General features: G+C 37.1%; 1 protein-coding gene across 2 annotated transcripts; it reads right to left on the bottom strand.

The window, feature by feature from the left end:
* Positions 1-75: 75 nt before the first annotated feature.
* GPATCH1 (G-patch domain containing 1) lies at positions 76-16,222 on the bottom strand. Of its 2 annotated transcripts, none has more exons than XM_067302503.1 (20): positions 16,127-16,222; positions 13,005-13,139; positions 12,629-12,714; positions 11,997-12,157; positions 11,608-11,705; positions 11,376-11,434; positions 10,786-11,031; positions 9,799-9,946; positions 8,961-9,040; positions 7,616-7,820; positions 6,960-7,244; positions 6,415-6,593; positions 6,011-6,138; positions 5,559-5,692; positions 5,053-5,222; positions 4,131-4,332; positions 2,947-3,057; positions 2,352-2,476; positions 1,879-2,024; positions 76-664 (listed from the first exon to the last, which is right to left on the bottom strand). In XM_067302503.1, the coding sequence occupies exons 1-20, from the start codon at positions 16,200-16,202 to the stop codon at positions 643-645; spliced, it is 2,796 nt and encodes a 931-aa protein (XP_067158604.1). In that variant the 5' UTR covers positions 16,203-16,222; the 3' UTR covers positions 76-642. The 2 variants fall into 2 exon arrangements, with proteins under 2 accessions (XP_067158604.1, XP_067158603.1); XM_067302502.1 differs by having other exon boundaries at positions 6,415-6,596.
* Positions 16,223-16,671: the final 449 nt, after the last annotated feature.

Raw genomic sequence — 16,671 nt, forward strand, 5'->3', positions numbered from 1 at the left:
TCTAACTGCATACAACTACACAATAATGCAAGTTACAGTACTAATCTTTTAGTATATTAGCCTTAATAATTTAACTTGTGTCAAAGTGACTGTTTATTTATTTAGATCTGCTATGACAAGTGCTATATACAATTAGAAGAAAGATAAAAAAAAATCCACATACAGCCAGAGCCTGGAAAATGGCAATATGAATTTCTGCAGTAGAGACACATTCAAAACTGAAAGATATATGCACCCATACAAATTTTACATTGTTTTAGTTTTTAATTTCCTAACTTAATTCAGAATTGAAATCTACTTTACTCACCAACTTTTTAGAGCTCTTAGTCAGTGACTTACTGCACAAAAAGTGACTGGTAATACTTAGTTTATTAAAATATCTTAAGTTTAATTTTAATTAAAACAGAGCCTGCAGTATTTCAGAGTATACTGCACAAGACGTCTTTTCAACAGTCCATAATCCATAAATTTTGAATTTATGAAGCATCTCAAAATGAACACACTTGTACTTTCAAACAAATTCAATATGAATACAGTATCCACAGCACTTTGAAGTATACAATACATTATTGATCAACCGTCACAGAGGAGATCAAAATTTGAGATAAAGTCACACACCACTGAGGAAAGCAAGCTACCTCTTCAATGCTGAAGTTCTTTCAGTCTAAGAGGGAGACAAAAAGAAAGAGGTCAAACTGAAGAATTACATACAACATCACAAATACTTAGTTACTACTTGAGCAGTTTAAACCTTAATCTGAGGTAACCACATTTTGTCTCAGAGATGCAAAAAAAAGACAGGCAAACCCAATGGCTTAGAAAATATCATCTTGTAAAAAGAAGTCTAGCTATTCTGTGCAAAATGCAAAACAACATATTTAGTTATAAGCTTTGTAGTTTGCTAAGTAGAGAAGTAGTTTGCTTTTTAAGCAAGAAAGCACAAATACATAACAAGTTCAATTTCAATGGAATAGGAGACAGAGTCCTCTGGAAGGCCAACTTTTCCTATTTGTACCAACCCAAACCACTAAACAGGCAGATCACAATGATTTTGCCAAAGGACAGCTGGATGTGATACCTCAACAAATATGTTGAGACCCCTCCTTCAGCTAGTAAGAGAGGTTCAGCAGAAGCCAAGGCAGTGACTGTTCTACTTGGAATGTGTTTTAAGTTGACTGTGGTATGTACTACCAATCAACTTTTGTTTGTATTTTATTTCAAGTGCGTGAGCAAAATGAAGTGCTCCGATTTTCACATCTGCACTAGAACTATGTTCAAGTCACTAGTTTATCAAAATGTAAGGGCACAGTCTGAATTTAGCAGGAATGCACGTAACTCCAGCATTGTTCTTTTGCTGCATTGCTTCTTGCTCAAGCACAGATTTATTTTAAACATCAATGCAGCACAATGTATCTATCTGAACTGGGTCTTTTGCTGATTATCAACAGACTGAAGCAGATTCAAAACATTCTGAAGCAGACAATACTGCTTCCAAAAGTTTCCAAGTAAGGAGGAATAGACAAAGTAATGGAAATACCACCATCTGCACTTGTTCAATTTTTAATTCCCATTCAAAATACCTTCAAAAATTTCAGTTACCTGTAACAATAATCTGTATTAACTTATACGTACAGAGTTGTGTATTCAGTGCCCTTTACCACACAAGATTTCTATCCTTAAAATTAATTATAGGGCTTAAGATGCGTAATATTTGTAACCTGTCCTAACCTGATTAAACAAACCGAGCAGTATTTTATACACATAAAGAGATGATCCGTATTTGTTGCAAATAGGTTCACTGGAATGACAATTCATATAAATGAAGTTCTAGTTATCCACTGCAAAATTTGTGAGCGTTTCAGTAAATTTTCTGTTTACCTTCTTAAAAGCTCTTTGGGTGACAAGCCTGTGGTATCCATATCACTAAGGCTGTCGCTGCTGTCTTCAGTGTCTGAGCTGCTCTCTTTTTCTGATTTTTTATTCTTATGTTTTCCTTTGTTTTTGTGTTTCTTCTGTTTCTTTTTCTGCAAAAAGAAAAAAGTCCCTTATTATATTACTTTTTCATTTTGAAAGATTTGGGTAATTCTGAAAGGCAACAACACAAAAAAGAAACAACAAATCCTGAAAAGCTGATTTCAGTGTAAACTTAACTGAGACAAAATGCTAACAATGACACCTCTATCACTACTTAGCCTGAGTTAAAAAATAAAAAACAAAACCATACAGCTCATCCCAAATGCTCAACCCCCCAAACAAAAATTTGATTATTTGTATATCTACAAGCCATGAACTATATGCAGTTTTCAGAATATGCCTCACATCTTCAGCATATAAATTCAACATACAAATACCTTTTCCTTTTTATGTTTGTGGTCTCTCTTAGTCCTGTGTTTTTCTCTGTTCTTTTTATGTTTTTCTTTCCTACTAGGTCCAGGAAAACTTGCTGGCACTAGCGGTCCTTGTTGCTGAATAGGGCCTAAAGCACAAAGCAAATGCAGAAACTAAAAACATGACAAAATAAAGGTAACTATAATATTAAATTTCATATAAATTTTAAACCAATAGGGAGTTTTACAAATCTTAGCCTTCAAATAGAAACAGAATGTCTAAATCTCCACACTGCAACTTTCCTACTCCAATTAAATACCTTCGCAACCTGTATTAAAAAAACAAAACAAAACAAAAAGCAGCAATGCTGGTCCTACAACATTACAGTTTATTAACAGCGCCAGTGTAGAGCTGCATCAAAGTTGCTACACAGGCAGAGCTCCCTGCTAGTAGATCTCAGCATGGTAACAAAGCTTTTGCCAGTGCTAGTTTGACATAGCACAGGCATTTAAGAGGTAAATTAAGTATTCACAAATGTTTTTTTAAAGAAAAATATCATGCATCTTGCATACACCTTCAACATACAGAATTTATACACTAAAAGTCTGTGGGACCTACCAGAAGAGAAAGCTGGAGGCAACCTTGGTCCAAATTCCTCTGCCACATCCAGTTCCTCCTTTGAAGCAGGCAGCAAAGGAAGGCCAGGCTCAGTTGTAGCAGTCACATTCTCTATCAAATAACAAAAACTTCTTTATTTAAAAGGAAGATAAGGTAACACTTCTTCCAAGAAGTGCTGAAGAAAGTTAAAGTGGACTTTCTAAAAACCTTTAAAAAAGCAAATAGATCAACTTCCTATCTCTCTATGGACTTCTCTGGCCATCTGGCTAGTTGACATCCCCAAACATTTCAACATATTACCTTTTTTCTTTTTCCCTTAATCAAAATTGACCTTTTTACTCTACAATTACAATTTAGTTAGTATTGGTGCATGAGCTTGCCTTCATTTAGTAATGTAGTGCTACTTCTCTGTTATTTCACATTAATGACAAACTCCACAAAATCTACAAAGTTAATAAACACTAAAAATTAGATGTTAACAGAATCAAGCATGACAATAAGTGGACAAAGTATTTCCACTGTAATGTACTAAGTATAAGGTATGTTTTGTTAATTTAATGACATCCTGAAAACATGAGAACTTGTTACAGCCAAAAGATTGGTCTTCTCCCTCTCCTGTAGAAGTATTCTGGCAATTATTATAATTGGAATACAAATAAAATGCAACTTACTGATGACTTATCAAAATTATTTCAATATTACGTTTTCCTGGAATGTCAATATTTAGAAAGTGAATTTACCCATCAAATAAAGGCAATGTATTTACTTCTAAACTTGCAAATATCCACAAGAGAACTGTAATTTATCATGTACCTTATGACTTATTACAGGAGTAAAAGTTCTCCTGTATTTTTCTGTGAAGGATGCTTCAACGTTGCATGTGTTGTTCCCCCTCCCAGTTTATCAAGCAAATTCCATAGGGCAGCTTGCTTGTAAAACCTATGCAAGACTCACAGCAATATAAATAATGCTGCAACATGCAAGGTGTTACTCAGTGCTGCATTATTCAGAATTTCTACATGTTCAGCTCATCTGGCACTGGTGGGGCTAGACAACTATGATCCTGCCAGTCCCATACTGTTCTGCTAGTGTAAGAGTACTTGAACTTCTTATAAAACTACTATCGACTCATAAATAATATTTTTTCAATACATTTATGAAAACAAACATCCATTAAGTACTACCTTGTACATTAGATGAGGAACTATCTGGTAGATCAACCTGCTTGTTAGTTTCTGAATTTATTACAGAAACAGTTGGCTGATGCTCTTCATCACTCTCGTCCTCAGAGGAAGATGATTTTTCATCTGAGGAACTCACAAAGATGGCCTTAAATAAGTCCATGGACGGTCTGCTTTCTTCCTGATCCTTGTCTTCATTAGCTGTCTACAAAACAACATCATAAATAATATTTCAACACTAAAGAAACTCTAAAGAATCTCTCTCCAGTAGGTTAAGTAATAACATACCTTCAAACATGCTGTCATGTATTTACGAAACTATCAAATATCACAATAGATATGAAGTAAACAAACTTAGAACTGTTAGCCCAAAATAGTAAAACCTTGAGACACCACTAAACAAAGTCATTTTTGTGTAAAGAGTACTGCACTTTGTGCTCTACACACTGCTGAGAATACAAGATACTATAAATTCTAATTCATTAAGTTCATTCACTTCAATTATACACTGCTAAAGGTGAATTTAAGCAAAATGAAAAAAAAAAAAAAAAACCCACACCCTTCTCCACAAAGTATGCATCCTCCTCCATTTGGAAGAGAAAAAGATATATATTCTGTGTCTGTGAGCTCAGTGGCTCTAAGGGACTGAATTTAACCCCCAGAGTCCTGAGCTACATTTTATCTTTCCTTAAGCTGCTCCTTCTAGCCATACTTGCTATGCTTGCATGCTGTACAGTTATACCCCTCACAGTTACAAATGTCACAATTCTTAAGTGCAAATTCCACCTTCTCTTTGCTCATCCTGAGTTGATCCTTCCGTAAACCAATCTTTATTAACTCAGTTCATACGCTACCCAACATTAGTTCAAGGTTAACAAAATCTGAAGCCGTTTCCCTTCAAGTTCAAACACAGCCATGTACCCACCTCACTGGGAAGAGTTTCATTTGTCTCAGTTCCACATTCTTCTGTCATCGGTACTGGTGGCTGCTGCTGAATATCAACTTTTGATCTAGCAAGACTAATGAATTCACTGATAGAATCTTTTTTCTCTTTCTCTTTATCTGATACATCCCATCTTGAAGGTTTCTTTGGTTCTAAAAAAAGTTTCAAACATTCAAATCAGTTGCATGCTAAATTATACTGCATTTCATAACCTAAGGATGATTTTAAATTACTCTGCTGCTTCAGTATGGTTTGACACTTCTCAAATCCTTTTAACTGAATTGCTAACCTATAAAGATATTTCAGGTGGAAGAAATTAGCATAATCTTACAGACTTCAGTTTTTAGGTCACTGAATTTACTTTTTAATTTTTTGCCCTTTTTAATGAAAAAATCAGGTAGGTAAGTTCATTCTCCATGACAAAGACTACAGTGTTTTCTATACCATTAACTCTTATAGTTACATGAATAAAATAATGACCAACTTACTGTTGAGATTGTTATTCTGTTGAATTCTTTCATTTGTTGCTTGAGTTACGGATGTGGTGGCCTCAGGCAGGGTTAGGAAATTGAATACAGAATACTTGTCTCGTTTCACTTTTGGTAACCCAACAATGGAAGAACTAGAGGGGAAAAAAATGTTTGTTGATTATTGTTTTCAACACAGGAAAATAAGGCCTCAAATTATCTACCACAAGCTTAAACACTTATAGCACTCCTTAAAATGCATACTATTTTGACAGGGGTGATTTCACCATGTTTAATGAGGCCAATTAAAGCATTAGCAGGTACTATGTTACATCTGTTATTACAAAAAAAGATTAAAAAAAAAAACCAACCCAAGTTTTCCATAAACATATTAAAACTGCTGGAATTTTCAAAAAGCATTTAAAAATATTTGTATTTTTTTTATATTTGTATCTTTTAATCAATTATCTTACTCAGGGTATGGATCAGGAACGTTAAATCTTTTACACAATAACTTTTCAGGGTGCCATTCGAACTTGTCTCTTGTGAGTTTGCCAAACATCTTCATCTTCACAGCAGATTCCTTGTCATCAATATCATTCTGAAAAAAGTCAAGCATTTACACCTGCTAGATGAGTAATAACTTACTGAATTGAGTATTACTGTTGTAATACTGAGAAAGGGACAAGCACAAATGTTTAAGTCTAATTAACAAACCACTGCTTTTGTATGCAATGATCTTTTTCAAAGGTTTACTAGACAGAAGGGAACACAACATTGACACTACACCTACAAAGGAGTTTTAAAGGATTTTGAAAGTCAGGATTAGAACAGCAACTGCAGTTCCAATGAACTGAAAGATTGTAACAGCAAATACCTCTTGGTCCCGAGGAACTTCCACTTTATCAACATCATCTTCATATTTAGCCCGGGTAAACCTGGATGACAGTGTTGAGTTTGAAGATTTGTAGAACATTGCTGCACGGAAGAACTCCTCTTGTTCTCTTCCTCGCTCCCATTCTGTCATACTCGGGTCTAAATAATGCTCCAACATATCTGCTGTAAATTAAGGAGAGAAATGCCTAGCAGAGCTTAAAGCTTACTTAAGTCTCATGCAGATACAAATCACTGAGATTCTTTCAAGCAAAAATAAGATAAAAAGCAAACATCCCTGCAAGTATTTAATGAGTATTTAGTTTAGGTACAGTATTAATCTCAGCTGGATTATTCCTTGATAAGTGGAGGTAATTTTTCAATACAGTAAGAACGATAGTATTTGCCAAACACAAGATAGATATTTTCAAGAACAGCACTCATACTGAACATAAAATGGAATAGGACAAAAAACGAGAATAAAGAAACAAAAACAAATTTTTTTTTCCAGAGAAGGTTAAAAATGTGAGGATTCATCTTTTTAGTTACCTTTTTGTCCTTGTTTAAGACTCTGCACAAAACTTTCGTATCTTTTTTGTTTTTCTGGATTTCTTGCAAATGGTTTGAAGTCACTAGAACCAGCATTTGCTAACTGACCCCCCAAAAACATTTGCCACTTGTGAGGAGCATCATTTGCAGAGGTTGGCTGGAATCTATTTTGTGACTGTTGAGGCAACATTTTTACTTTCATTTGTTGTTCAGATGCTTGTTTCACTTCTTTCAGTCTTTCTCTGTCTTTCTCAGACAGATACTCCAAAACAGAAGGAGCGGGACCTAAAACCAAAAGAAAGCAGTAATAAATAAATAGAAATGAAAAATTAATACAAATATTTCTGCCACTTCAGGGGAGGACAAAAGAAGCCTACCACTATGCATATACATTTGGAGAAAATACTCCTAAGCAACCATAAACAACATAATTACAAAGATGAATAATCATAAATGAAAATGTAGGCAGATATGTCAATAATTGACGTGTAGAAATGAAATTGGACCATGTCAAAGTACTCTAGCTTGACTGATTAGATTGAATATTTTTAAATTGAAAAACAGTGGTCAAGTCTAGACTAAAATTATAAAAGTCTTATACAAAACAAACTGAGGGTCTGAAACAGAAGCAAAGGTAGGGTCACAAATATCAGTACCTTTTAGAACAGTTTCTCCTAGTCGGTCCCTCCTCTGAGAGGCGTTCAGCGTATGCCTGCTTTGTTGTGTTGTGTCATTCTCAAGTTTTCCAGTCGATTGCTCTAATGCCTTCCGTAAATGGTAGTTTTCATTTCCAGCTGCTATCACAGGTCGAAAGTAATGGACCGGCCTGTAATCTCGTGGCAGGTCAGGTGGTGGATAAGTCTTCCAGGGGAAAACAAAACAAAACAAACAACAAAACAAATACAAAAATACTAAGAGAGATGCAACTTTGTATTTAACAATTACACATCACATTTCCTTCCCTGTGTAAAAGAGTTAATCTTCTTAGACATACCAATACTGTTTCATGCTTTCAGAAAAGGTCACCCAATCTAAAAATTGCTCAATTTACATAACTTAATAATAGAAAATGATATTACAAGCTACTGTGCCTTTTAGACTGAGTCAGCAAGTCAGTGGCATTGTAATACAAATTTGGGGAACAAAATGTTATATCGTCAATACATAAAAATTATGAGAAACAGGAAAAATATGTGCATCAAGCAGCAGCAAAAATTAGCAAGTCTTTGAACATGCATGGCTTTTATTTGAGAAAATGTTCTGGATATTGCCTATTAATTTTTTTAAAAACAGAAGTCATGTAAGATTTAGTAAATTAATTGGACTTTTGAGTACTTCCCCTATGCTTAACGTATTTTAATGTCTTTCAAAATCCTTCTCCCCCTCCACATGCTTCATTCAAGCTGTTACTGTGAAAGTTATCCCAATGCTTCCTATGCTATGCATTTTTATATACCATACAAATTTTCTTCCTCTCTCTTCATTCAAAAAAGGAGTATCACGCAATTCTATGCTATCTCATTCTAATTTATGCAAATATATATGGTATGCAAGATGCAGTTCTAAGAATAGGGCTAACAACATCATCAAAACAGTGAACTGGATGAAACATGCGGCCTGATTATTGCAGAACATTGGATGTTACATCTGAATATCTATAAGCAGAATATGTACATTTTTCATTTCAAAGGTAAATCAAACCAATCCTCCAACCTTATGCCAAGTAACAGTGGACAGTGTGGAAAGTATTTGCTTAAAGCCAGCACATGGGAAAGTTAAAGTTCATTCACTAGTCCAACAAATTTAACGTTTGTTTTAAATAGCCTGCAACAGGGTTTTTTGATTATTCAGCAATCTTTATCACTAACTAGCACTTTTATTTCTAAAACACAAAAAAGCATTAAAACCAATAAAATCCATACAGCTTACATGTCAATTTGCTTTTGAGATTTCTTTCTTGCAGATGTGACTCTTACTACAAGAATGTCAACATCAGCTTACCTTGCTTGGAGCTGATGACTTTGATGCCAAGGAAAAACCATCCAAGATTTTGCCTATATATTTAACTTCTGTTTCAAACCCTAGAAAAAAATTACAGAGCTGGTCAATATTCAAAAGATGTATGTTTGGCAAAAAGCTTCCCCCTCCCCAAATATTTCCCATTTCCCATTATATTTCAAGTGGCTTAATTGTATATGTTTATCTTCATTGCCTTTCATTTAAATTGAAGGGATCTGGATTTGGATTAGCATTATACAGCTAAAAACTACTACCAGAGAGAATGCTATAAGATGAACATCACTAATGGTTAGACAAGAGTGCCACTATTGTGCATGGCTAACATAATAAGTACCATTAGCTGTGCACAACTAACATCAACAAATACTCTAGAAATCACAGAAGTATTTCATGTACTTAAAAGTGGCACTAAAAATGACACGACATCAAGATAAAATGTACAAATGTTATTGTTTGAAAATATGTAATTATATCTAAAAACTTCTTTGCAAATATTGGGACTTATTTTGTAGCTATTACTCAAAATTATCTTTCTATTCCTGTCACTGGGACTGAATGCCACACCTCACAAAGCAACACACATTGTCCTCTTTAAAATACAAATTTGGGATTTACTCTAAATTGGAATTAGTGGAGAACATAAAAAATTATTTTCAAGACTTGGACACATCAATATAGAAAGAAGACTAGGTTATTAGATAACAGGGCTGGAAAACACCAGTTGATTTAAAATTAAAAGGTTTGGAAAACAGACTACAGTTATACGATATTTTTTCAACTCTTCAGATAGAACTTACTTTTTTTGGATTTACTTACTTACTTTTTTTGGATTTATACTGCTTCGGCGCTGTCCAACCATATAAACCATCTCCAGGTTCCTCATCTTTTAAAATTGTATCATATTTTGACAATGTTTCAGTTGCATAAATATCATCATCTTCCTCCTCTAAAGCTCCTACACCAAAAGCCTAAAATATATTTCAAATAATGAGAATTCAAAACCTAAAAATACCACCTTTAAGTCACATGTCACAATGCACCTATATGTGTGTATCTCTCCCTCTCTCTCTATATAGATATAGCTATATATATATACACACATACTGGGAACAATTTACTGTTTCACAGAAAACAAGTGCTAACAACGGGGGGGGGGAGGAGGCAAACACATTTCACTCCCCAGGCAGGGAGGGCCAGTGGTCTGATGACACTGTACAGACCAAACACTGATGATAGTGCTTGGTCTGCACAGGGTGAGAACGACAGCCTAATTCCACACAACAAAACTTGCATTCTGACTAAGAGCAGGTAAATTCTCTAAGAAATCTGGCATGAGTATTAAGTACAATTCCCAAAATTATATAAATTGACAGTGCTCCTTCTACATAAGAAGTATAAATATAATGGAGAGCAACAAAGCCTCTCTAACCAACAGATTCAACATTACTGGAAAGATTCAATAAAATTGAGAGAAAAAAATATTTAAGCTAAATGCATATAGAATATCAACTTTCTGTGAGCAAAATAAAAAGAATTTTCTCAGGCCAATTATTCAATGAGATGTTTTTACATTTCCCTTTAATGATGTTGATAAAATTTAGACATTTAAGACTTCTAAGGATTTGTCCACATCTTCTTATTAAGCAAGTTAAACCACAGAAAAAAGGTAGACTCCTAACCCCAATCTCAAAGCACTTGAAGTTTCCTACAATAACTCTACCATGTCTCAGTGCCTTCCACAGAAGAAAACAGAAATTTATTGAGATTTATTACACTACTAATAATATACATTAAATAATCTCTTTACCTGGCCTGTGATACCTAGTTTTCTTCCCTTACTATGTCTCAGATCACCAAGTAGATCACTTGTCTTTTCAGAACCACCTGTGAAAAGATTAAGGTGTTCTCTTCCAGATATACCAAACAAAGCTTGTGTGGGGTCCAAACCCTTATAGCCAAGTCCATGGACATCCTCTTTTGGAGTCAAATCTACAGGCATTACATCTTTCGGTGCAAACGTCACGTTCTCTGGCTGGTATTCATCCTCTTCATCCTTATACAAGGCAGAAGTACGTAACAATAAATATCTCTATATAAAAGGGGTTTGTATTTGAGTTTCTACAATATGTAGTTAATATGAGACTAGGCAAGTTTATATTCCCTAAAACATGTATGAAATTATGTATAAATTACATGTGTCTAGCTAGCAAAAGGCTAAATTTAGATACATTAATCCTTTTTCACAGTAAGCATCATAAATTTTTATGAATACTTAAAAAATAAGTAAAGCTGTGTGTTTAAAAATTGTTTTAAAACATTAAAAAAAGAAATTTTACTTGTGTGTGTTAATACACTTTTTAATTTTGAATCAACAAATAATTTTTGCCTGTACAATACCTCAGAACCCTCGGACAGTCCAGGTGGTAATGCACAACCATATACTTTCACTTGAGGATCTGTAAAAGACATAACAGCATTATACTAAATTATAATTCTTTATTCAATTCCTCTTAGATTAAAGAAACAGATCAAATAAAAGGAGTTTAAAAAGGAGGTTTTAAAGTGAACCTCTTAATAGGTCTGTGAAAGCACTTTCCATTACTCATTTCAGGAAGTTTTCTGAACATACCAGGTTTCTGCCTAAGAGGCTTTCTTTTGATTCGAGGTCCAATTCCTTGTCCTTCTTTCCAGCCCATTTTTCTCAACAGTTCAACCCCAATTGTTATTCTAAGAAGAAAACAAAATAACAAAAGAAATTACCTCAAATACACACGTTTAATATTCCTTGAGAAATAATGCACATTCATATCACTTGAGATTATGCTTTCATAGCACACTTTTTAAAAAGCAAATCTGAACATATCAGCATTTTTGTATATACTACATCCCGCTTTGTACGTGTTTACCTGGCACAAGCCTGCACATACAAAAATTACTGTAGCAAAACACTCCTTTTCTTACCACAACACCTCTAAAGGAGAGGAATTGCTTGGTTAGTTTTTATTTTAATTTACTTACTTTGATGGTCCTATTAAATCATCAAAGGCAGTTGTTCCTGGAATGGCAGCAACTACTCCTGCAATTTGTCTAGCTTTCTCTTTTATTCTATCTTTGGCTTTGGATGCAAAATCATCTGTAGTTGTAATATCTTTTGGTGCTATCCCAAATTCACTAAGATCCTGGAAAATACATACAAAATGGAAAAATTTTGATTAAAAATATTTTTTCCTCAAATGCACACTTACAATAGTGTTAAAGGAAAGAAGACAGGATATGACCTTCATAGTGGCTAAATTTTTCAAGCCATTTATATGGTTGCATTTTCAGTAACTTGAAAGGGAGTTGTATTTTAAACAACTTCAAACATCTCTTTTTGATTTGTATTTCCCGATAGAGAAATTGAAGGGTGGGTTTGTTTGTTTGTTTGAGAGTTTTGTTTTGTTTAAAATAGAGATTACAGGAGCTTCCTAAGTAAACCTAGGAAACGCCCCATTGGATCCAGGAGTATAACACTGCATACGAGATGTAATCTAAAGTTACTTCAGTTTTCACTATTTTAAGTTCTCAGATAGATTTCATTGTATCAAGAAGAGTCAAACCTTAGTCATGGCAACTATTTCCAAAAGATTTGTATTCCTTTCTAAACTTACCTCTTCATCCATGAAGTCTTCCGGCCCAAGAATGGTTTTGTCTGCTCTCTTCTGCCGTGATGATATAAAACTTGAAGGAGTCCATCCTTTAAAGAAAGCAAATACCAAAGTGAGGTATAGTAAATGTCAATGTAATATTTGAAAACAACTCAAACATTTCAACCTTACCTTAAGAGAACATTTATAAAACTGCAATCAGAAAACTCAAGGGGAAATAACTTGAACAATACTGTTTCAACTATACAGTTGATGTTTTCAACAACTTCAGTATAATGAAGAGCAGAGAAAATTTGCTCCATGACAGTTAATTTGTTTTCATGAATGTTATATTATGCTAATCAAGTAATGCTTCCCAGAAGACCCCAAAATACCTAACCTTCCTTTGTGCCGACAGTGTTGAAGTAACCAGCAGAGAAACCACCAGTAAATGCTCCATGAAAACGTTGATATCGTCCCTTTCCATCTTTAACAGTCTGCTCTTGAAGAGGAACTGGCTTTTTAATTCGTTCACCTACAATCAGATAAACAACATAGAAAGTCAGTCACGACACGCATAAAGAATGGAATCTCCACTTCTTCCAGAAACCTTTTCTTCCTTCCAATTAACAACTGGCTCAAACAGTAGCCACCTCGAAGTGGAAAGCACCAGCAGTGTGTACTTCTTTCCATTCTGCTTTAAATATTCGTACGTGCTATTAATGCATACTGCCAGAGCAAAAGCATAAAGTGTTCAAACAAAATCCTAAACCCTAACTACTTCTGACAGCATTTTTTTCTGTGGTCAAACAGCCATAAACTATCTGCCTGCTTAATGACCTAGTCATTGTATACAATATTTCACCTCTCCATCAGTGGCACTTAAGAATTATTTGATAATAATCTGATAGCCTTCTATGATGGAATGACTGGCTGGGTAGATGAGGGGAGAGCAGTGGATGTTGTCTACCTAGACTTCAGCAAGGCTTTTGACACTGTCTCCCATAACATCCTCATAGACAAGCTCAGGAAGTGTGGGTTAGATGAGTGGACAGTGAGGTGGATTGAGAACCGGCTGAATGGCAGAGCTCAGAGAGTTGTGATCAGCGGCGCAGAGTCTAGTTGGAGGCCTGTAGCTAGCGGTGTCCCCCAGGGGTCAGTACTGGGTCCAGTCTTGTTCAACTTCTTCATCAATGACCTGGATGAAGGGACAGAGTGCACCCTCAGCAAGTTTGCTGACGATACAAAACTGGGAGGAGTGGCTGATACACCGGAGGGCTGTGCTGCCATTCAAAGAGACCTGGACAGGCTGGAGAGGTGGGCGGAGAGGAACCTCATGAAGTTCAACAAAGGCAAGTGCAGGGTCCTGCACCTGGGGAGGAATAACCCCAGGCACCAGTACAGGTTGGGGGTTGACCTGCTGGAAAGCAGCTCTCCAGAGAAGGACCTGGGAGTGCTGGTGGACACCAAGTTAAGCATGAGGCAGCAATGTGCCCTTGTGGCCAAGAAGGCCAATGGTATCCTGGGCTGCATCAGGAAGAGTGTTGCCAGCAGGTCGAGGGAGGTGATTCTCCCCCTCTACTCAGCCCTGCTGAGGCCACATCTGGAGTACTGTGTGCAGTTCTGGGCTCCCCAGTACAAGAGGGATGTGGCACTACTGGAGCAAGTCCAGCGAAGGGCCACAAAGATGATTAGGGGACTGGAGCATCTCTCTTATGAGGAAAGGCTGAGAGAGCTGGGCTTGTTTAGCTTGGAGAAGAGAAGACTGAGAGGGGATCTTATCAATGTGTACAAGTATGTGAAGGGAGGGTGTTGAGAGGATGGGACCAGACTCTTTTCAGTGGTGCCGAGCGACAGGACGCGAGGCAATGGGCACAAACTGAAACACAGACACTTCCATCTTAACATGAGGAAAAACTTTTTCACTGTGAGGGTGACAGAGCACTGGAACAGGTTGCCCAGAGAGGTTGTGGAGTCTCCTTCTCTGGAGATATTCAAAACGCACCTGGATGCAATCCTGTGCAATGTGCTCTAGGTGACCCTGCTGAGCAGGGGGGTTGGACTAGATGATCTCCAGAGGTCCCTTCCAACCTCAGTGATTCTGTGATCCTGTGATTTGCAAAGCACTAGAAAGGTTTAAAATACTAAATATTTATCAAGCAATATTAAGGAAAATTTGGGTCATAAGTTAACTATACTTTTTTTTTTTTATTATTAATAAGCCAGACATTCAGAGTAAAAAAATCCCATAACTGGAAACATCAACAAAAGTAATATGCAATACTACAATTCCTCTGAGTATTAGTCCACTGAAACTGTTTGTCGCTGTTAGATCACTGTTCATCATAACACTTTTCTTAAAGCACCACCTCTGCTAATTTAAACAAAGCTACCCCCAACACTAAACATTAACCCTAGCGGTGGGCAATCCCAGGATCAGGCCCAATGCACAACTCTTGGCAAAGTCTTCAGTAGAAGATACAGACAAATATACACATATAAACGCTACTGGACTCTACAAAGCTTCAAAGCTCCTAATGACAGGACACTTATTTACAGCCAGCAAGCATGCTGTTCAATAAGCTGAATGGTATCTACCACTTTTAAACAGGAAATAATTTATTATTACAATGAGCAGCACCACATTTAACACTTTGACAGAGTAAACTAAAAAGAGCAGGGGGATTTTCATAAAGTGAGTGTGTAATGTCAGCAAAGATTATGGCTATGTAATTAGTGTCTAAAGTGCTTTGCAAATTAGAACAAGCATATTTTTGCTATGCTTTTGTTAGTTGCGATGATTAATTATAAAAGACATTATTTCAAGAAAAAAGGATCACTATATATCTGAGAAACTCAACAGCAATCTTGTCTTCATGAGGCATTACCATTCTTTCAAGTCTTCTATAAGCAACAAAAATAAAACCTCCATCTTTATTCTCAGATGTACAGTTTCTAAAATAACAGTTAGTATTTATCTGCTTTTTAAACTGGATAATACTAACACCAGTTTGGAGGTTACAGAAATACAGGAACCCTGACACTGAGCTAAAAGTTTTTAAAATACAGGAAAAGCCACTTCTAGGTAGGTATGTAAGAACCCTGGCAAGATTTTGTCACTAAAGCAGTTGTTTGAGAAATCAGACCACACATGCCCAAAAGGGAATCGGAACTATCAATTTTGGCATAAACACTTGCACTATTTTAACAATAACTGTGTGAAAGGAGCGATGGAAGCCAGAGCTGCGGACGGGTGCTTGGACAATGCTCACTTCCCCCAGGAAGAGGCAGGCGGGCAGGCCCATACCACCACAACCGTGTGCCTAGAGCAGCTACGTCCGAGCACGGCTCCTTCGGGAGCGCTGCGGGAAGGAAAGGCAGGCAGCCCCCAGCCGCAGGCAGGAGGGCGCAGGGGCAGCCCAGGCCGCACGCCCGGCGCCGGGCAGCCGGCGCAGCGCCGAGGCCCCCGGGCGGCCCCCCGGGGAGGGAAAGCCGAGCCGTGCCGGCCGCGGGGCGCCTTACCCTCCTGCAGCGCCGGCAGAGCGCTGCCGTAGCTCACCAGATCCTCCTCCTCGCTGTCGCTGCTCTCCGCCGCCATCTTGCCGCGACGGCGGCTCGCGCGGGACAAACACGCGTCACGTGGGGGGGGCGGAGCCTGCGCTCGCCGGCGCTGCCTCCCTTCAGGGCCGGAACCGGCCGGAACCGGCCAAGACCGCCCCAGCGCCGAGGTAACGGCGCTGCGGGCCGCGGCGGGCGGAGGGCTGCTCAAACAGCGCCGCGCACAGCAGTCGCTGCGCGAGTCTTCGCTTTCCTTCCCGCTGCATTTTTAGATTCAAATAGTCCAACTGCTTTTTCCTCCTCTTGGGCCTGCAAAGTCTATTATTTAGTCACTAAACACCCAAAAGGCTAAAACAATTTTTCACAGCTGCATAGTGCAAGATCTGTGCAGCCCTTTCTGTCATGATTTACATTACTACTGGCTTTTTAGGATTTTTCCTGCTATTCACTTTTTTTTTTTTAACTCAAAGGTATCAATCAATGATCAAAGGTAATACTATATTATTGCC

Source organism: Apteryx mantelli, chromosome 10 (genome assembly GCF_036417845.1).
Source record: "Apteryx mantelli isolate bAptMan1 chromosome 10, bAptMan1.hap1, whole genome shotgun sequence".
Classification (NCBI taxonomy): domain Eukaryota; kingdom Metazoa; phylum Chordata; class Aves; order Apterygiformes; family Apterygidae; genus Apteryx; species Apteryx mantelli.